The following is a 21,201-nucleotide window of genomic DNA, read 5'->3' as shown; positions in this document are numbered from 1 at the left end:
CAGCCTGGGTCCAGGTGCAGGACATGTGTGCTCAGGCCTGGGCTGCAGCAAGCCTTTGGGTTCAGAAAGCAGACTGGGGACACGGGCAACAGGCTAAGCCATGAGGACCCCTTAGCTTTGCAGCAGGAGCTGATCATCATGTCCAGCATTTGTACTAAAAGATAACATCTCTGTTTGGTTTTAAACTTAATAGCTTTATTGAGGCAAAACTTACCATAAAATTCACTTGTTTAAGTTATAATTCAATGATTTTTTAGTAAACTTAGAGAGTTGTGCAAACATCACCACAATTCAGCTTTAGAATATTTCCATCACCCCAGAAAGATCCCTCCTGCCCATATGCTGCCAATCCATGTACCCTCCCCCAGCTCCAGGGAACCACAAGTCTATTTTCTATCTCTTTAGGTTTTATGGATGGTTTTAAAATAACAGTCTCCGTGATTTTACTTTGTTTACAACTGCTGAGTCACTTCTCGATAAATGCAGCAAAACAACATCAAGGAAACTGAACAGCTGTTTTCTTTCTTAATGACAACAACAAAGAGTCAGTAATGTAATTTCCTTTCTAGGATTTACACAAACTGACTACATGCTTTGTCATAAATTAATTTCAAAGAATTTATTGCTAGAAAGCCTGCGTTCTTGGGACTTCCCTGGTGGTCCAGTGGTAAAGAATCTGCCTTACAATGCAGGAGATGTGGGTTCGATCCCCGGTCAGGGAACTAAGATCCCACATGCCGCGGGGCAACTAAGCCTGCCCACCACAACAACTGAGCTTGCGTGCCTCAACTAGAGAGCCTGTGTGCTGCAAACTACAGAGCCCACGTGCTCTGGAGCCCACACGTCCTGGAGCCTGCGGGCCACAACAAGAGAAGAGAAAACCCGCAGGCCACACTAGAGAGACGCCCACGCGCTGCAACGAAAGATGCCGCATACCTCAGTGAAGATCCCGCGCACCACAACTAAGACCTGATGCAGAAAAAAAAAAAAAAAAAAAAAAAGACTATGTTCTTGGTCATGATAAAATTAAGTAAAGATATACATAAGAATTACACAAAATCGGCAGAGTCAAATTGATTGTAATCAATTAAAAAGATTTAAATAACTTGGAATTTTAAAATATTTATTTATTTATTTGGCTGCATCGGGTCTTAGTTTCGGCACGTGGGATCTCCTTTGTGACATGCGGGATCTTTCGTTACAGAGCGCGGGCTCTTCGTCGCGGCGCACGGCCTCAGTACTTGCAGCACACAGGCTTAGTTGCCCCGTGGCATGTGCAATCTTAGTTCCCCGACCAGGGATCAAACCCTTGTCCCCTGCATTGGAAGGCAGATTCTTAACCACTGGACCACCACCAGGGAAATCCTGGAATTTAAATAAATGTTTTAGGGCTTCCCTGGTGGCGCAGTGGTTGAGAGTCTGCCTGCCGATGCGGGGGACGTGGGTTCGTGCCCGGGTCCAGGAAGATCCCACGTGCCGCGGAGCGGCTGGGCCCGTGAGCCATGGCTGCTGAGCCTGCGCATCCGGAGCCTGTGCTCCGCAATGGGAGAGGCCACAACAGTGAGAGGCCCACGTACAGAAAACAAACAAACAAAATATATATATATATATATATATATAAATAAATGTTTTATATGCCACGTAGAAGTATAAATTTGAGAATATACCAAAGAAAGTAAACAACATAAAAGAGGACACTATCCTTTTTACGTGATAAAAGAAGGTACAAAAGTGTACAATAAAATAGTACTTTCATCCATTAATTATTTAACCTCGCATGATAAAATGTTTAACAAGAACAGTAACACTAAATAATAAATGGATAATAAAAATAAAGTTGTAAATATATTTGTGTTCTGTAAGTAAACATAATTGTATATTTTAAAACTCCTTACCAAGTGATAATGTTGTACCAAACCATTCAAGTCATTCTTATAATTTCCAAGAAAAATAATATGTATATGAATTTTTAAAGGATTACATGTTTATTGCAGAAAGGAGGAAAAAACAGAAAAGTAGAAAAACAATTTTTCCTTGTATTTAAGACTACTAATTATTTTGGTGTTTTTTTTCCCTGTATTTGTCTTTTTCAAAGTTGAACTCATACCACGTGTGAAATTTTTATTAACCACAAAACATTCTTTGTAGTTGCCAGAAGCTCAGCCACAATTAGACATGTAGAGATAAACAAAAACCACCTAAATGAGAACAGGGACCATTTATCCAGAGCTTTCTATAGAAAAGAAGTCAGCCACCATTACTTGAGTTTGGCAGAGAGTAAAATGTAGTCAGAAGAGTGGGAAGGCCTTATGGTGAAAGCAAGGGAAGGCTTCAGGTGGGCTCTGATTAGAGGCTGCTAGTGGGGAAACAGGCTGGCTAACCAGGAGCAGGATGTTTTATGTAATTGGTTTGGGGAGCATAATTGGTGTTCTATTGGTTGGTCCTGAGATGAAGTGGGGAGGTGCAAAAAGGAGGGCAACTGGCAGTCATTGACCAAGTCCTGACTGCTGTAGAAGTTGTGGTTTGGGGGGCAATGAGGGAGTCTGGTCACTCTCTGTTTGCATACTCAGTCTCAAACATAATTTTTTAAATTAGTTTTTTTCTAATATATGCTATTGTGCAAAATTTGGAAAATATTTAAAATTTTAACCATTTATAACCCTTGCCCGTGCACATCTGGAAATAAATAATGCCTGGTTTTACCTGATATTATGTACACTTTGTAACCTCCTTGCTTCCCAACAATACACATGCCAGCATTTTCACTCCAAACTCTTTGTAATGGACCTGCATAATGGTCCATTCTTTAGAATACTTATTTCCATTTTTTCCTGTTATACTTCAGTTAATACTAATGCATAAACAATAAATCTGCGTGATTCAGATTATTAGGATAGAGATAACTGCCAGATTGTTTTTCCCTTTTACCGTTCTATCAGCATCCTTGTCAGGATTGGGCGTTTAATTTTCTTTTAACAAGATTATTTATGTTGTCAGGCACGTGGGAATGTCTTGGCGGGCTGGCGTTAAGATGAGGTTGGGACATGAGGGGTGCAATATTTTTCCTCTATGCCCAAACTGGGACTTGGGCTCCACCTTTTAGAGCGGGTCTTCCTCGGGACTGCAATAAGCACTGATTTCGTTTTCAGCCGCCAGGCGTCTCCGTTTCCCTCTCTGAGAAGCGTAGGGTTGGTGAACTGCCTACTTTCCCAGGATTCTCGGTGCTCCGGCTCAAACGTTAACTACCCACCTCTGACCAGAGGTCCTGCAAATTCCTACCGTGGGCCCAGGGAGTGGGCCCGAGCAGGGAGGCGCCCTCCGGCTCCCTCTCCCCGACATGAAGAAGCAGAAGAAACTGTACCAGCAAAGGCCGGACCCCCAGCGGCGGCTGGAGACCCAGCCCTTGCAACTTCAATCTTCCCAGGGAGCCCAGGCGAAAATGCTGGTTTAGATAGAGGCGGGAACTGTTTCGGGCTGAGACAGACAACCAGTGACCAGACTGACACAAGCCCCAAGCAACGCCCGACTCGGCAGCAGAGATACGGCCCGAGTCCTGAGGTCGCCCGGGGTCCCAGCTGACCGCCGACTAACGCTGAGTTTTCCGGTGCCCCAAGTGCGCACTAGGGGCGAAGCTCGAGGGGGCTGGAGCGCAGGGCGCATGCTCTCCAGGGGCGGTGCCTGAGGCCAGAGAGGCCCGAGCGCCTGAAGCGGGCGGAGCCAGGGCGGACAGGGTAGTGCGGCGAACAGTGTAGTGCGGCGGCCGCAATGGCGACCTCTCAGCGGTTTCGTGTGTTGCGGTGCTCCTGCTGCCGCCTCTTCCAGGCGCACCAGGTGGGGCCTCCCCTTCTCAGAGCACGGGGCTGGCGGGCAGGACGAGGTGGGGTCGCGGGGGCCAGACCTCCTCCCCCAGGCGTGGGCGCCGTCTCGTGCGGTTGCGGGGTGTGTCTGGGTCCCGGACAAATGACCATGTCTGTCCTGAGAACTAGGTTTTATTGATGTCGCTTCTCCATAATGTTGTTCGGGGCTTTTTTCGTTTTTTGCTTGGTGGTTGTAAGATTCGCAGAAACCAGCCAATGGTTTCTGCGGAGGCGGCCTCGTGAACTCTGTCTAGCGGGTGGTCGGGCACACCAGGTTGAGGGTAGAGGATAGCCTCCTTTATGCAGAGCCTAGCCCCCAAAATGGCTCTTTCTTCACTTAAATACAAGGGAAATGATAGTTTTAAAAACTGAGGTACGACTGGGCACCCCTGCTGGCACTCTTTGGCTCTGCCCGTAGTGAGGGACTCGACGCCTACTCAGAGTGTAAATAATCTCGCGCCTTTAAACAGGATAATCGAAGTTTCTAAAACGTAATGCTTCCCTGACTCAAAACGTGAAATAGGGGATGTCACTTAACCTGTTCTTTCCTGAATCACGTTCTGTCTCCCTGCTTGATGCTGTCAAGGTTGTCATTGTATCCGCTTCTGGTAGTCCCCTGCTAATCTGCTGTGCCCTGAAGAAGGGTAGCATCAAATTGCATACAAAATGTATGTTTAAAAGCCAGTAAGAGGCTGGGTATGCACCTGTTAAGTTCGCTGTGACTTTGTAAGGGTCATTTTAGGGGCTTAGAAACTTTTTACTTATTTCATTTTTTTGGTTCTAGGAGTTGAGAATAAATGGGAGTCATTTCCACTTTTAAATTATTATATATATAATGTAGTTCGTGTTCTCATGGTCATTTTCAACTCTGAAAAGTGATTTGAAACCAAGTGGGAAGAGAGGGTTAACAATTTAATTCCAAGTTGGCTCTGTATCAGGCAGTTTCACACATCTCATTTAATTTCAACAGCCTCTGAATTCTGTATCTTCATTCCCCAGAGCTAGCCAGTTACTGTGTGTCCTTCCAGAGCTTTTATTATTTTTTAATGCAATTCTTACTTGCATATATACCTGTAGAAGACACACAGTATTTTTATGGTATTTGAAAGTAGATGCTGAGAAGTGGAATCTTAGGATATACCCACTTAAATTTGTAATAGATGCTGCTTTTCCTCCTTAGAATCCTTTTAGGTACTTCCCCAAAAGCCCTGATGGTTTTTGTATTAGGATCATATTAATCATGTTAATTTTTATTAATCAACTGAGACATCTTTGTGATGTTAAGCATGGCATTTCATTCTATCTCTTAAAACAGTTTTGGTGCCCCTTGATAACATTTTCTTTGTTGCCTTTACAATGGATTTATTTAATTATCTCTTCTAAATAGATGTTTGCTTATAAGCTATATTAGTTTTTGAAGCTATATTAATTTTCTACCTAGCCCCTATATTAGATTGTCATACTGGTTTTAGTGTTTTTTCATTTGATTATCTTGAGCTTTAAAGAAATAAATCATATCATCCATAAATAAGGATAGTTTTTTTTTCCTTTCCATTTTCATACCTCTTGCTATGTTCTCTTTTCCAATTCCATCAGTTTAGTACATCCAGAAAAAAATGGTAAATAATAGTGCAGATCCTTGACTTGTTCTTGACTTTCATGAGAATGCTGGTGGTGATTCTGCAGCTTTAGAGCTGGATGTAAGGCATTTTATTATGTTAAGAGAGAATCCATCTAGTCAGATTTATCAGGAATTGAAATATCATGGAATTTTTTTTGAGAACCACAGATAGTAGAGATCTTATTGTTTCATATGGATAGCCAGTTTCCAAGAACCACTTATTAAATAGTCTCTTCTTTTTTCACCTTTATAATATACTAAATTTTCATACATGTGTTGGTTTGTTTCTGGACTCTTTGTTCTTTTCCACTGATCTCTTTATTATTTCTGATCCAGTTCCACCTGTTTCAAATAATTACTTTAGCTATAATTCTGAAATTTCATTGTAGGTGAAAAAGAGTCTCAAATGGACATGCAAAGCTTGTGGAGAGAAGCAGTCATTTTTGCGGGTGAGTCCCAAGCAGCAGAGTGTCTAATACCCATACGAGGAAGCAGGTGGGACCCAGCCCTGCAGAAGCATATTTCTCATGGAACCCAGTATTCCATTATTGGTTCAAGTTCATTAGATATAGCGCTCCTGCTCCCTAAGATCATCTTCCTTCAGGAAGCGAAATGAATGGAGCAGTGCCTGGAAACTTACCTTCCTTTTTTTATTCAGTCAGTAAGTATTTACTGAGTAACTTCTGTATGCAGCATGGGACACAATGGAAGGTAAGACCATGTTGTTATTGCCTTCACCGATCTGCTCTTGTGGAACAGGAAGAGGAACTAAAACACACACATGTAATTTAAAACCAGACTGAGCAAAATGAGAGGAAAGTACAGGGGTCTGTAAGAAGATAAGACCTAACCTGGGATGGGCAAACAGCTGTTGGTAGATGCAGGGGTGTGAGAGGGGGCAGGCAGGGTGTGAAGGTAGTCAGGAGATGAAAGAGCATGTGGACTGAAGGGAGCATGTGGTAAATGCTCTTATTAGCCCAGTTTTTTCACCCAGCATCACAGTTCAAGTCCATACTTACTGACCCACCTGATCTCTAATATCACAGGGTCCTCATTGAGGCCCTTGTTCACCTGCTCCAGCCCTTGATGCCACCTCTCCAGCCTCATCTCATCATTCTCCTCCTTCAGCCATAGGGGCTTTTCCTTCTGACCTTGAAACAATCCAAATCTGCTTCCCTCTTAGGGCGTTTATGCTCATTGTTGGGGCTTCCCCTAGTTAATCTCATTACCCTGATCAGAAATATAGGCAAGTGTGTTTATGTGAGTATTGTCCATCTGAGACAGTAAGTTCCACAGGAACAGAGGCTTTGCCTATTTTACTTATATACCCTTTTTAAAAAAATTGAAGTATAGTTGATTTACAATATTATGTTAGTATCAGGTGTATAGCAAAGTGATTCAGTTATACATATTTTTTTCATATTCTTTTCCATTATAGTTTATTATAAGAAATTGAATGTAGTTCCCTGTGCTATACAATAAATCCTTGTTGTTTATCTATTTTATATAGTGTGTATCTGTTAATCCCATACTCCTAATTTATTCCTCTCCCCCTCTTCCCCTTTTGGGAACCATAAGTTTATTTTCTATGTCTGTGAGTGTGTTTCTGTTTCGTAAAAATATTCACTTGTATTATTTTTTTAGATTCCACATATAAGTGATATATAATATTTGTCTTTGTCTGACTTGCTTCACTTAATATGATACACTCTAGGTCCATCCATGTTGTTGCAAATGGCACTATTTCATTTTTTATGGCTGAGTAATATTCCATTATATATGTGTGTGTGTGTGTATGTGTGTCTATACACACACACACACACACATACATACACCCCATGTCTTCTTTCTCCACTCATCTGTTGATGGACACTTATATACCGTTTTTTTGTATGTTTTGCTGATATACTCTTGGCACCTAGCACAGTGCCTGTCACATAGTCAGTGCTTGCTCAAGTAATGTTTGTTGAATGAGTAAGTGACAAACCCCACATTGATGGGCATTTAGGTTGATTTTAGTTTTCATTGTTATGAACAACTCTGCAGTGAAGCTTCTTACAAATACCTCTTTCTTCACTTGACCAATTATTTCCTTAGGACAAATTCCTACAAGTTAAATCAGAGGAATTCTTTTGACCAAGGTTCTTTCAGTTGTGAATAATAGGAAAAAAACACTTCAGCAAAATTTTAAATGTACTGGCAAGGTAATGGGGTATCTTGGGGGGATCCAAGGGAGGAGCTTCATCCTTGACCCCTTGAAGAATCAACCCCAAGAACTAACAAGCTGCCCTCAACACAAGCATCGTCTTTTCCCTCCCTTGTCCTCCCTTCACCCAGTTCCTCCCTATACCTTCCTCCCTCTCTCCCTATCTCCTCTCCTTCCCTTCCTCTCTGTTCCCAGTTCACAGTAACATACTCCACTCACAGACCACAGAATATCATTTCAAACCAACTGGAATAGCTGAGTCCCAATTATAAACTCCTGGGAGAAACAATCTGATTGACCTGGTTGATTCAGATGTCCACCGCTGGTCCAGTCAGTTGGGATGGGTGGGAGTGGGGACAATTTGGTCATCTGTCAGTACGTATAGCTGCTGAGGCCTACCTTGAGATTGGGTCTCGGAAGGCAGGGGCTGGCTCATAGCTAGTGACTGCTGCTTGTTTTAGATGTCAGCATGTATTTCTGAACTCCTGAGGAAGCTTTGCCTTCCTCTGAGCACCCCCATGCTTGTGCAGTGGTATATAAGGCTTATGACTGACTAGGCCACAGTAACAGACACCAAAATTGTGGTGGCTTAACGCAATAGAAGTTGTTTTTCTTGCTCTTGTAACACTCCTGGGAGAGATTGAGATCAGCAGGGCAGCTGTCCTTGGTATGGTCATCCGGGGACCCAGGCACCTATAATCTTGAGGTTCTGTTATTCCCTGAGGCTTGTCTCCCACTGCCTCTTGCCCCTCAAAGGAGCAAGATCAGGGAGGAGCTACCCAGGAAGGATCTGGAAGTGGTTTACATTCCACTGGGAAGAACCTAGTCTCATGGCCACACCTGACTGCAAGGAAGACTGGAAAATGTAGTCTAGTCTGCTCCCAGATGAGGGGAGAATGCATTTCAGTATTCAGGCAGCAGTCTCTGCTATGCAGGAGAGCATACACCCTACCGGTTATGCCAGACATAAGTTGTCAGTCATTTTACAATTTTGTTTTTCAATTTATTTTGTTGACGTATAGTTGAATTACCATGTTGTGCTAATTTCTGTTGCACAGCAAAGTGGTTCAGTTTTTTATATACATATATATGTGTGTATATATATATATATATATATATATATATATATATATATATATATATATACACACACATACACATACGTCCCTTTTCATATTTTTTTCCATTACGGTATATCACAGAATATTGAATATAATTCCGTATGCTATACAGTAGGGCCTTTTTTATCCATTCTATATATAATAGTTTGCATCGCTAATCCTAAACTCCCAATCCATCCCTCCCACAACCCACTCCCTCTTGGCAACCATAAGTCAGTTATCAGTCTTTTTAAACTTTGCCTTTCCCCTCTCCAGTTCCTTTCCTCCCATTCTCACTTGAACTTTCCCCAAATGGGATTTCACTCCCCACCAGTTCGCTAAAATTGCTCATGTCAAAGTCAGCAATGATCTCTATGTTGCTAAAAACAATGGTTGGTTCTCAGTCCTCAAGTGACTTGACTTATTGGTGGCATTTGTCAGAGTTTGTCACTTCCTCCTCCTTGAAGCATTGTCTTCACTTGACTTCTAGGCATCCTGCTCCTGGTTTTCCTCCTATCTTCCTGTCTGTGTTTCAATCCTCTTTGCTAGTTTTTTCCCATCTCCTCATCTTCTAAACCTTAGAGTGCTCTGGCACTCAGTTTTTTTACCTCTTGTCTAGCTACACTCATTCCCTTGGTCGTCTGAGATGAGACAATCTGACAATTCTCAAATGTCCATCTCAGACCCCAGGCCTGCCCCTGAACTTGTGTATGCTTCCAACTACTTACCTCTCTGCAGGATATCTAAGAGGCATCCCAAACCTATATCCCAAAACAAGGCCCTCACCAACCTGCTCTTCCCACAGTCATCCCCAATTCTTAAGTGCCAAGTCCCTCTTTCTAGTTGTTTGGGCTAAAAACCTTGCACTCATCCCTGACTCCTCTTTTTCTTTTACACTCTTAATCTGATCCATCAGCAAATTTGTCGGCCCTACCTTCAGGATATACCCAGACTGTGCCCACTTGCTACCACAGTGGTCTGAGTTGCCTCAGTATTTGCTGCAACCTCCTGACTGGTCACCTGCTTCTGCCATACAGTCTCAGCACCACAGCTGCAGGGTCCTGCTGAAGCATATGCATGATGCTGAAGCATCATGTCAGACCTTCCAGGTTAGAGCAACATTCATGCTTCTACAGAAAGGGCCAGGTTGGGGCAGGGGGCTGTGTGAAATGAAAATGTGGGGCCCCTTTTCAAAAGCAGAAAAAAAACTGCTATTAAAGGTACTAGAATATTAAGCTTTTCCTTTCTTTCATGGTCTCCTGACTTTTCCTGATGTCTTTTATTTACTAGTTTTAAAATTTACTAGTTAATATCTTTCTGTGTAAAGAAAAACTAACATTTAAAATTGTGCAACACCATTTATATTGTGCAACACCAGTTATAAATGCAAAGAGCATTTAGTACATATGTGGAACATATACAGAATAATATAAGAGCATTTGGTGTATACGTAGAATCATCAAAATTGCACAATTTGTATTTTGTAGCTCATACATGCCTACATATTTCATTCCTACCAGAACAGTGGAGATGTTGCACAAAATTAACAATTTTTACATCACTGCTTGATACACGCACATTCTACCCATACTCTCAACCTTTAGCTCACTGATGAGTAAGGAAGTACTGAGAGGAAAAGGAACTGGGAAAGATTGCCCTACCTTTCCCTTTTTTTTCTGTGTTATCATTTTTAGCATAGTCTATTCCACGGTGGTAACAGGAGTAAGAAAAGATATGACACGTTTCCTTGGTTGTTCATGTTTTTTAGAATACCCTTGCCTCCTTTCTGCAACTGAAGCAAGTTCTGATTCCAGTGGGAAGCCCAGCCTCTCAGGCTAAGGTTGCCTCCCATGTATTTTTGTTGTGCTTTACTTTGTGTTGCTGTAAAGAAAGTTCTAATGAGGAAAAAAATAAGTAATAAATGTTCTCTTTTTGGGAAAAAAAAAAGACTTGTACACACCGTCTGAACTTGGATTCTCACTGAACTCCCACACCTTGTGAGTTGACTGCAACTCTGTGCTCCTCAGTCATCAGGCATGCTATATGCAAAAGGAGTGACAAGAAACAGTGGACACATTTGGTGTCCATGACTCACAAATATGTTCATTATCTCATCAGACTTTACTTACACAGTACAAGTTCAAAGATTATTAAGAATTTCAAGATGGAGACAGCAGAGTAGATCTCATGCCTGTAAGGCTGACTCTGCCTGTAACAGGGCCTACGCTCTCAAACCTCATCTCCTACTACCTTCCCCCTAGACCATTCAGCTCCAGCCACTTGGCCTCCTCACCGTTCCTCCAAAATGCCAGGCTCAGGGTCTTTGCACTCCTTTCTGTTTCATTGCTTCTGCTGAATGTTCTTCCCCCAGGTATCTACGTGGCTTGTTTCTGCCTATCGTCCTATTTTGTGCTCAGATGTCACCCTGTCAGTGATCTACTCCTTGATTTCTTGAACACACATATAAAGTTGTCTACTGTGTCCCCACTCTGCCCCACCCTGCTTCATTGCCTTACTTTCCTCAGAAGCACTTCTCACCATCTGATGGCCATATAGGTGACTTATGTGCTTATTATCTGTCTCTTCTCACTACAGTGTGAGCTCCATGATGACAGTAGTGTTTGTCCATTCCTGTATTGTGTTGTCCTTACCTAGTTCAGGGCCTGGCACATAATAGGTGCTTAATAAATATTTATTGAACAAATGAGTGGCTGCTGAGTGAAAAAAAGTATCTCATCTATTTTATATTCTTTTGATTATGAGTGAGTGAGGTGTATCATTTCATATGTTTATTGGCAATTTGCGTTACTTCTCTTCTGAACATCTTACGTTCATTAACCAATTTGTGTGGGATTTTGGGTTGAGTTTGGCTTTGATATATAAAGTTCAGGGTGATGGTGGGCAGCCAGATAGACTGAAACTATTAGTCCCTGAGACTGTTAGTTTGTAAATCACTGCAGAAACAACAATCATTGTTTGGGTTCCTGCATGGTGCTTTGGGCCTTGCAAAGTACAGTTTTATCCTCCCTGGGTTGCAGCTCTAATGGATCTATTTCTCAGCATTCTGTCACACTTTTTAAACTCGATATTTTTGTTTGTTTGTTTCTCAGGCTTACGGTGAGGGCTCTGGTGCTGACTGTAGACACCATGTCCAAAAATTAAATCTGCTGCAGGGACAGATTTCAGAGATGTCACTCAGGTATAGTAATTCGAGGGAGGCATGGTTATCTTGCCCTGTTTTTATCTTGAGTGGATGGTGGAAGTCTATGATGGAGAAATCCCTTAGAGTTCCATGTCTTACAATATGGCAATTAGATATTGAACAATCTTCCCACTGAAATTAATTTAAAATGCCAGCCACAATATTTTAAATGCACTGAAGAGATGACAAGAAGGTAAGTAACCATCAGAGGCCAAAAATGAAGCAAAAGCCAAAATCCAGAGAATAAGCAGCTGGGTTGCTGAGGCGATTGAAACCTGTTGCCCTTCAGCTTCTATGCATCTGGGAGGGAAGCAGGAGACAAAGACAAAGCCAAGGGTCTGTTCACTGTGGGAAGGTCCATAGGAGACCACCATATAAAGCTGAGTCTCCAAAGGACTACACCCTCAGCATACAAATGAACTAGAAATGCACCCGCTCCATAGCAGGGACCCAGCCTGTGTTGACCTTGGCACTGACTGAAGAAGGGAAATACTGCTCCAGGATTTTATAAGCATAAGGAATCTGTCACATGGCCTTTAAGCCTTTTACACATGCTGTGTGAAAAGTCTCAAGCTGAGAACTTATTTTTAAATTGTCCCAGGAAGCAGAGGTAAATGCAGCTTCTTTTTGGAGCAATACATCTTCAACCCAGGTATCAAAGAATTCCCACATATAAAGTTCCAAGGAGCATATACCCAAAGTTAAAAATCATTTAACTTACTTAAGGAAGTATGTCACCATGAGCAAAAGACAGCAGAAATGACAGAAAAGTCAGACCTGAAAAGAGTTCAGAATATATAATATTTCATGTTTAATATATTTAATGAAATTAAAAGAGGGGGGTTGCTAATATGAGGAGCGAGAGACTTTAAAAAATAACCAGTTCTGGGCTTCCCTGGTGGCGCAGTGGTTGAGAGTCTGCCTGCCGATGCAAGGGACACGGGTTCATGCCCTGGTCCGGGAAGATCCCACATGCCGCGGAGCGGCTGGGCCCGTGAGCCATGGCCGCTGAGCCTGCGTGTCCGGAGCCTGTTCTCCGCAACAGGAGAGGCCCACATACTGCAAAATAAATTAATTAATTAATTAATTTAATTTAATTTAAAATAACCAGTTTAAAAAAAAACAACCAAAAAGTTTGTAGAAATGAAAAGTATAGTCATTGAAATTAAAAGTTTAGTGGACCATTAAACAGATCAAGTACAACTGAAGAGAGAATTAGTGAAATGGAAGATCAATCTGAAGAAATTAACCACAGTGCAGCACAGAAAGACAAAAAGGTGGAAATAAGTTCAGAGATGAAGGATACAGAGAAGAGTTCCAGCAGGAGATAATAAAGAGAAGGGGACAAAGGCAATATTTGCAGGGAAATGAACAGAATATTTTCCAGAATCAAAGGGCTTACGTTCTTAGATTCAGGAAACACAGTAAATCCCAAACTAGATGAAAACGTTGTGTATGTAGGAAATCCTAATGAGCCTATCTATACAAAAGCTACTAGAACTAATAAGTTAATTTAGCAAGATCACTAGGATATATGGTCAACATACAAAACTAAATTTTATTTTTATATAAATGCAGTGAACAGTTGGAAAATAATTTTAAAAATCAAATACCATTTATAATACCATCAAAAAATAAAATACTTAGGGATAAACATAACCCAAAAATGTGCAAGAAATTTTCAGGAAAAACTACAAAACATTGCTGAGAGAAATTAAAGAAGATCAAAATGAAGAAATATGACATGTTCATTGATTGGAAAACTCAATATTGTTAAGATATCAGTTCATCCTAAATTGATCTGTAGAGTCCGCCATTAGGTTCCAATAAAAATTCCAGCAGTTTTGGTTTCTTTCTAAGAAATTGACACACTGATCCTAAAATTTATATAGAAATGCAATTGCCAAAACAATTCTGATAAAGAACAAAACTGGAGGACTTTTACAGCCTGATTTTAAGATTCACTATAACACTATAGCAGTCATGATAGTGTGATTTGGTGAAAGACTAGACATAGATAACATCAGAAGGCAAATGCAGGGACTTCCCTGGTGGTCCAGTGGTAAAGAGTCCACCTTACAATGCAGGGGACATGGGTTCGATCCCTGGTCAGGGAACTAAGATTCTACATGCTGCGGGACAGCTGAGCCTGCACAACACAGCTACTGAGCTGACATGCCTCAACTAGAGAGTGTGTGCTGCAAACTACAGAGCCCACATGCTCTTGAACCCACGCACCACAACTACAGAGCCCACGCACCCTGGAGCGTGTGCGCCACAACTTGAGAAAACCCACACACCACAACTAGAGAGAAGCCCACGTGCCACAACCGAGACCCGACACAGCCAAAAATAAATAGATTCAATGAAGGATGAAAAAAAAGGCAAGTAAATAAACAAATAGTGGTATTTTCATACAATAGAATACTACTCAGCAACAAAAACAACATGGGCAAACCTCAAAAACATTGCTAAGTGAAAGAAATCAGACACAAAAGACCACATATTGTAGGGATGAGTGGTATTCTGGGGAGGGGGAATCACCTACAAAGGCATATAAGGGAACTTCGGGGTGATGACAATTTTCTATATCTTGCTAATTATATCTCAATAAATTTTTTTTTCTATATCCTGATGGGAATAATAGATTCAAAGATATAATTTACCAAACTCATCTAACTGTACACTTAAATTGGTACATTTTAGTGTATATTAATTATAAATTATACCTCAATAAGTTAATTTTAAAAGACAAAAAAAATCTGCCCTTAGACACAACAACATAATGAAATTGCAGAACATGGAAGACAAAGGGAAGAGTTGAAAAGTAGCTGGAGAGAAGAGAGATCACCTACACAAGAACAGTAGACACCCAGCTTCTCAGGGGTAACATTAGAAGCAAGAAGACAGACCATTACCTTCATATTGCTGAGAGATGTTCTGTAGTTGATGGAGTTGAGTTCCTGAATCATAGTATGGTGAGCAGAGTTCTGGCTAGTAGCTGGTAGGACACTGCTCAACTGGACATTGGAATATCGACCATGTGGCACGGTAGGCGGTTCATATGCATGATCTTATTTCATCTTCCTCATCTTCACCCTGTGAGGATAATTGGCTTCTGTTTACAGATGAAGAAACTGAAGTAGAGGTGCCCGCATTTGGTAGAGTTGGGGTTCTCATTGTAGTTCTCTGGAAAGAGCTCCAATCTGATCATGTGATGTAACAACCCTGTCTGACATGGGTGGATGTGGCTTTGGCGCTAACCTTCAGTCCTCGCACTATGAATGTTTTCACTGGCCATCCAGCCCTACTCGAGGCTGGAAAGGTTCCAGCTCCTCACTCTGCTTTATGTGGTAAAAGAGCCCTGCTGTCCCTAGGAGGCTGGATGAAGTCACTGTGACACATCAAGCTCAGTAAAATGCTTTCTCTTGTAGTGGTTGAGATATAATACAACTGTAGACACTCATATGACCCTATGCAATGGGGACATCTCCATTGCTGATGGGAGGGACTCTGTGCTATCAGAGTTCAGCTGACATTAGTCTCTGTGTTTAGGCACTGAGCAGGGCACATGCATACGTATTGTCTCATGTATCTTCACAGTGACCCTTGCAATATTATCCCCATTTGTAAATAAGGAAACTGGGATACAGTGATATACCCAGAATCACACTGTCAGTGACAGCCAGTCATTGGCAAAGCCATGATGCAAACTCTGGTCTCTGGGTTAAGAGTGCCACTCCTGCCCTGTGTCACTTTTCCTCTTGCTCCAAGTAACAGATGGTCCCTCTGCCTTCTGAACTGCTGGAAGTTTACCAAATCACATCAAAACTACAGAGATAAGTTCTAAGTTCCCCTAAACAGGCTTTGATATCCACGTCAAGTCCGTGCGTCTTGCCGTTCCCATCTTCATTGTCCTTCATCTTCCTGGTCATTTTACAAAGGACAACTGTACAATCTTTCCCTAAGGTCTCTGGAAGAATCCATAAATGCCAATGAGGAGGAAAGTGCACGTCCTCAGCAGGCTGTGCCTGCAAGCCTGCAGGTAAGCCAGCAGCACCATCTCGGCCCAGATGCCTGAGCGGCTCTGTCACAGAGGGGGGTTCCATTTATTCATTCATTCCTCATTTGTTCAGCAAACGCTTGTTGATGTCACCAAATGATGAGCACTTGACTTAAAGCTACAGGGAACACAAAAATGAATAAACCTATCCCTTTCATATGTGTGGAGACAGCAGTGTAAAATAATTACAATACTGTGAAAAGCTTTTTCTTCTGGCTGCTTGGTGAATTCTTCTGAACTTAGCTTGAACTTCACCTCCTTGTGCTTCTCCCCTTGTCCCACAGCACTCTCAGCACACTTGTGGTAGGGAAGGCATGCTGTTGTAAAGTGCCTGGGTTTCCATGTTCCCTTTCTCCAGACTGAGCCCCACAGCAGGGCTCACATCCAGTTGTTCATTCCTAGGGCCTGGTTAAAGTAGGTACTCAAACAGTGTTTGGATGGGCAGTGCATGTAAGAGCTTGAGCGACTGAGTAGGTGATGCCATTGGTACATCCAAGATGCCATGGGTACACGGAACACTGTCCTGCCAGGGATGAGGGGAGTGGGAACAACTGACAGGCTCCCTGGCAGAGCCCCATCTCTGCTCACAGAATCACACTGGCAACGCCCGCTTTCCAGGTGCTCTTCATATTTTTATTATATCAATAAATAGGGGAGATGCTCGTAAGCACACTAACACATCAGCTCTTGCATATTTGGGTCTATACTTCTAGTTTCTTTACTTACAGACTTAATCTTTCTTCATTCCTTCTGTAAGAAACAGTTGTTTGCATCCTGGAATTTTCATTTACATCGTATCTTCTATGTTGCTATACAGCTTTCAATTCTTTTCATTTCTAAAAAGTACCTACAGAATATAGTGGATATGGCAATATTTATTCCCTTCTTATTGGGCATTTAGGATGTTCGCAAACTTTTGCTACTATAAATATTTGCTATTATTTGTAACACTTTGAACATCTTTATGCCTTTGTCTTCATTTGGAACTACTGGGCCAGGGAGTTTGGACATATGCAAAGTTCTTGGTAAAGTTCTTGTGACCTGCAGCTTTCCCAAAGTGTGTGCCAGTGTGCTCCATTCAAGATATCTGTTTCCCGTTACCTTCCAATCAAATTCCTTTCCTGGTGACGGTGTAGACATGGGTCCTGAGGCCCTTAGGCCTCAGAGTTGCACTGGAGATTTTCAGTAAAGGTGTCTGCTTTCCAACTCTGAGAATAAACTTACTTCCCAATCCTGTAGGAAAAACTCCAGCCCTCAAAGAACCGCTGGCTGAAGTATCTGGAAAGGGACTCCAAAGAACTGCAGCTGGAAGAAGGAGCAGTGTGTTTCAACAGACAACCCTCATCCAAGAGAGAGAAGCCAGACCCTCCCTTCAGTACAGGCCTGCCTAGAAAAAGGTGCCAAGCTAGTAGCTAATCCAGCCCTCACCCATACCCACCTCGCTGACCTACGGTTGGGGGGACTGACGAGCAGCTTCCTGTAGTCGGCAGGAAGCCTGAGGGATGTGAGCCAGCAGGCGCCATCACCACAGGTCCTCTGTCCTGGCCAGGCACCAGGTGCAGCCAGTGCAGAGGTGAGGGCTAGGCAGGATTCCAGTGGGGGCGCCTTTTATGATGCTCACTTAATTCTGAACATCTAGACTGCACTGACCTCAGGGAAGAACTTAAGGGCAAGGTTGAGAAGGTGAAGTGGGGCCAGAGAAGCCGACAGACCTAGAAACCTTTAGCTCAGAGCAGGAAAGACCTGACTTTCATGGGTCTCTTCTCCAGTCTTAATATGCATTTCAGTGAGGTTTTTTTTTTTCAAGATTTATTTATTTTTGGCTGCATCGGGTCTTGGTTGCAGCACTCGGAATCTTCACTGAGGCATGCAGTATCTTTCATTGTGGCACCTGGGCCCTTCATTGTGGTGCGGGGGCTTCTCTCTAGTTGTGGCGTGTGGGTTTTCTCTTATTTGCGGCGTGCAGGTTTTCTCTCTGTAATTGTGGCGCGCAGGTTCCAGAGTGCGTGGGCTCTGTAGTTTGCGGCGTGTGAGCTCAGTACTTGTGGCGTGCGGGCCTACTTGCCCCATGGCACACAGGGTCCTAATTCCCATGTCCCCTGCAATGGAAGGTGGATTCTTTACTGCTGGACCAGCAGGGAAGTCCCTCAGTGAGTTTTCTGAGAGACTGCCTCATCTAGATTAGGATGGCTCTTCCAGGGCATATGCTACTGGGAGGTAGATTCCAGTTCAGAATAAGAACTTTCTAGCAACTACAAGCTATAGAGCAGAGAAATGGACTGCCTTAGATGTCATTAGGCAACCTGTTGTTGGCAGTGGGGCAGAAGCTGAGCAGCCAGTTGGGAAGCTATAAGGGATGGCAAGGTCCCTACCTGTGCTAGGTGTCAGACCAGGTGACCACCAAGTCAGACTAAGGGCCACTGTTCAATGGTAGAACTGGGTTCTTTTTTTTTTTTTTTTTTTTTTTAATTTTTATTGAAGTATAGTTGATTTACAATGTTGTGTTAGTTTCATGTGTACAGCAAAGTGATTCCATTTTATATATATATATATATATATATATATATATACACACACACACACATTTATGTGTGTATATATATATATATATATATTCTTTTTGAGATTCTTTTCCATTGTAATTACAAGACTGGATTCTTGACAGCACTTTCCCTCTGCCAGGAAATGGAGCCAGAGCACAGTCCAGCCTCCATTCAGCCCTAATGTCCAGGACTCCAGAAACTGTGAGGTCACCTTGAAGTCCCTGAAGGTCAGTGATTGAGGACAGTGTCCCAGTGGCCATTGAGCAGACGCAGGATTTTAAAATTGTTTTGTGGACAATTAAAGTATCAGACTTAACACCCCCTAAAAGCCCAGCTTCCCACGTGGGTGTCTTGTTTTCTGTGTCTTAAGCCAACTCCTTTCTCTGGCCTGCACTGTTTCCCTGCCACGCTCCTCCTGTCACTGATGTTAACTCGGGGTCAAAAGGGCAGCTTGATGCCTTGGAGGCAATCAAGGTTAACCAGTAGGGCTTTTCTGCATCAGGACCATTCCCTTCATTCTGCATGGAGTACCGGGTCTTAGACTGTTCAGCTTGGGACCTGCCCTGGGTTTCTGAGGAACTGTCACCTTCATTTATCCAGGTGGGTTCTTGTACATTTGAGGCACTCTCTTCACCTAGGACCTGCTCTTGTTCCTGATACTTCAAACCTAGCAGACCTTCCAGGCCGCAGAATGCAGGTTTTGCTTTATGCTACAGGCAGCCAGGCAGAGGAACTCTGCCAGGCATTTGTCACTGCCAGGGTCATCCTGGCCAGCTTCAGACAGTAGTGGAGAGTGCCTGTCCAAAGCCAAGGGGCCACGGTCAAACTCTGGTGTTGCTACTAACTAGCTATGTGACCCCCAGGTAAGGATGTGGCCCTGAATCTCCAAATTACAGAATACTGAGTGTGACAGTTACTGATGTACCAGTCCCAGGACTAAACATTTTTTATGCACTAATTCTCACCACAAGCCTGTTTTGTTTTGAAGGTGAGAAAATAAGGCTGGTGAAGGTTCAGTTGAGGTCACAGCAAATCAGTGGCAGAGCTGGCAGTCTCGAATCACTAACAACTGCCCACAGAGCCTCTTCCATACTGCCGGGGGGTGGTGATTTAGGGTCCCTCCTGTCATTGCTTTCAAATTCCTTTGTAGGCAGTGAAACCCAATTTTCTTTTTCTTTTTGAATTTTTGAATTTTATTTTTTTATACAGCAGGTCCTTACTAGTCATCCATTTTATACACATCAGTGTATATACATGTCAATCCCAATCGCCCAATTCATCACACCACCACTCCACCCCCCGCCACTTTACCCCCTTGGTGTCCGTTTGTTCTCTACATCTGTCTCTATTTCTGCCCTGCAAACTGGTTCATCTGTACCATTTTTCTAGGAGTGAAACCCAATTTTCAATGCATCCTCGTTTTCTGAGGTAGAAGGGAGAAGCCAGGCCTCTGTCACTGTCATATCCCCTGGGGTATTCTGTGCAGCCACTTCTACAGCTTCAAAACCCTGAACATGGTTCTAGAGAGACCTTCCCAGCTGCCTGGCAATGAGCACATGGTCCTTCCAGGTGGTCTCTAGGGCCCTTCCTGCTCGCACCCCTCAGGCACTCCCTCACCTGATGCTAAGGTCCCCGTGACATCCCCTGATCACGAGAACATCTTCCTTTTTGGGGAAGCCTGGTCATGGAATTTGGCAGAGGATTTGGAGTGATGGAGAGGGCATTTATTTGCTGTGCTTTGCTAAACCTCAAAATCAAGGCATGTCCCTAGCCTGCCAGGCTACAGAATAGTAGACAGCACAAAGCAGAAAGTGTCAGCGCCCAGAGGTACAGTCAAGGACTAGTACAGGCACAGGACCTCCTCTCCTTGTCCCTTGAGCCTGCTGGGCATTCTTTTGAATGGAGAACATGGCCATCATCATCTTGTGTTTCCACCTCAGGACCACACCGGCCTGACAGGGAAGGTCAAAGAAGGAAGCAGTCGTGAGGACTGGGACACCAGGGAGCTCGTCGTCCCTCGGGGGAAACCACCGTGTTCTGCCCAGCAGGTCAGGACCATGTCTCCTAAGTGGGAACAACTTCTTCCGCCACTCAGAAACAGCTCACATTTGGACACGGAGCCCCTGACCCCCCTGCAAAGAGGCCCCAGGCCAGCCCGGGCAGCATGGACTGAGCAGGGGACCCCCAGGACCCAGACCCCAAGGGAAGGAGGCCTCTGCAGGACCCCTGGTGCACTCCAGCCTCCTCAGGCTACACACACTCCCATGCCTGGGCCCAAGAGGCTCTGCGGAAAGGCCCCCGAGCAGTCAGAGGGCACGGGCCCTTGGGCAGAGGGTGGGCCCTTGGTCAAAGGGATGCAGAAGACTTCTTCACTCGTGCGACTGTGTGACCTCTTTAAAACTGGAGAGGACTTTGATGACGATCTGTGATTGAAACTAATGTGTTACTAATGTAAACATTTGTTAAGTGAGCCCTTCTCCACTTGATCTCTGTGCCACTGGAAACAGGGCTCCCCAAGTTGCTTTTAAATAGTAGGACTAAGGATGACTTATGGGAACTACCAAGAACCAACAATAAACATGACTATCAAACACATCATCTCTCATTGC

The 21,201-nt window shown here is 43.3% G+C and overlaps 2 protein-coding genes across 4 annotated transcripts in view; both read left to right on the top strand.

Moving 5' to 3' along the window:
* HNRNPH1 (heterogeneous nuclear ribonucleoprotein H1) overlaps window positions 1-21,201 on the top strand; it is a 264,799-nt gene that overhangs the window by 11,978 nt on the left and 231,620 nt on the right. Inside the window, exon 1 of one of the 2 annotated variants that reach the window (XM_067032234.1) lies at window positions 11,378-11,387. The exons of the other annotated variant lie outside the window; for it this stretch is intronic. The gene's annotated coding sequence lies outside the window, so the exon portion shown is untranslated. Of the gene's footprint in view, window positions 1-11,377; window positions 11,388-21,201 lie in introns of those variants that run through there. 2 annotated transcript variants of the gene reach the window in all.
* MRNIP (MRN complex interacting protein) lies at window positions 3,212-21,190 on the top strand. 2 transcript variants are annotated; one of them, XM_067032239.1, is made up of 7 exons: window positions 3,215-3,831; window positions 5,868-5,927; window positions 11,895-11,983; window positions 15,956-16,031; window positions 17,289-17,446; window positions 18,732-18,819; window positions 20,533-21,190. In XM_067032239.1, exons 1-7 carry the CDS (start codon window positions 3,766-3,768, stop codon window positions 21,019-21,021), a joined length of 1,026 nt encoding a protein of 341 aa, XP_066888340.1. In that variant the 5' UTR covers window positions 3,215-3,765; the 3' UTR covers window positions 21,022-21,190. The 2 variants fall into 2 exon arrangements, with proteins under 2 accessions (XP_066888341.1, XP_066888340.1); XM_067032240.1 differs by lacking the exons at window positions 11,895-11,983; window positions 15,956-16,031 and having other exon boundaries at window positions 3,212-3,831.

Source organism: Kogia breviceps, chromosome 4 (genome assembly GCF_026419965.1).
Source record: "Kogia breviceps isolate mKogBre1 chromosome 4, mKogBre1 haplotype 1, whole genome shotgun sequence".
Classification (NCBI taxonomy): Eukaryota; Metazoa; Chordata; class Mammalia; order Artiodactyla; family Physeteridae; genus Kogia; species Kogia breviceps.
This window is presented reverse-complemented; position numbering and strand designations above follow the sequence as displayed.

What these genes read in the sequence shown, in the direction of transcription:
- MRNIP (XM_067032239.1), top strand. Translation starts at nt 3,766, where the DNA reads ATGGCGACCTCTCAGCGGTTTCGTGTGTTGCGGTGCTCCTGCTGCCGC. An exon ending in GCCTCTTCCAGGCGCACCAG is followed by an intron (nt 3,832 to 5,867) that starts GTGGGGCCTCCC and finishes ATTTCATTGTAG; the next exon opens with GTGAAAAAGAGTCTCAAATG. An exon ending in ACAGGCCTGCCTAGAAAAAG is followed by an intron (nt 17,447 to 18,731) that starts GTGCCAAGCTAG and finishes TCCCTCTGCCAG; the next exon opens with GAAATGGAGCCAGAGCACAG.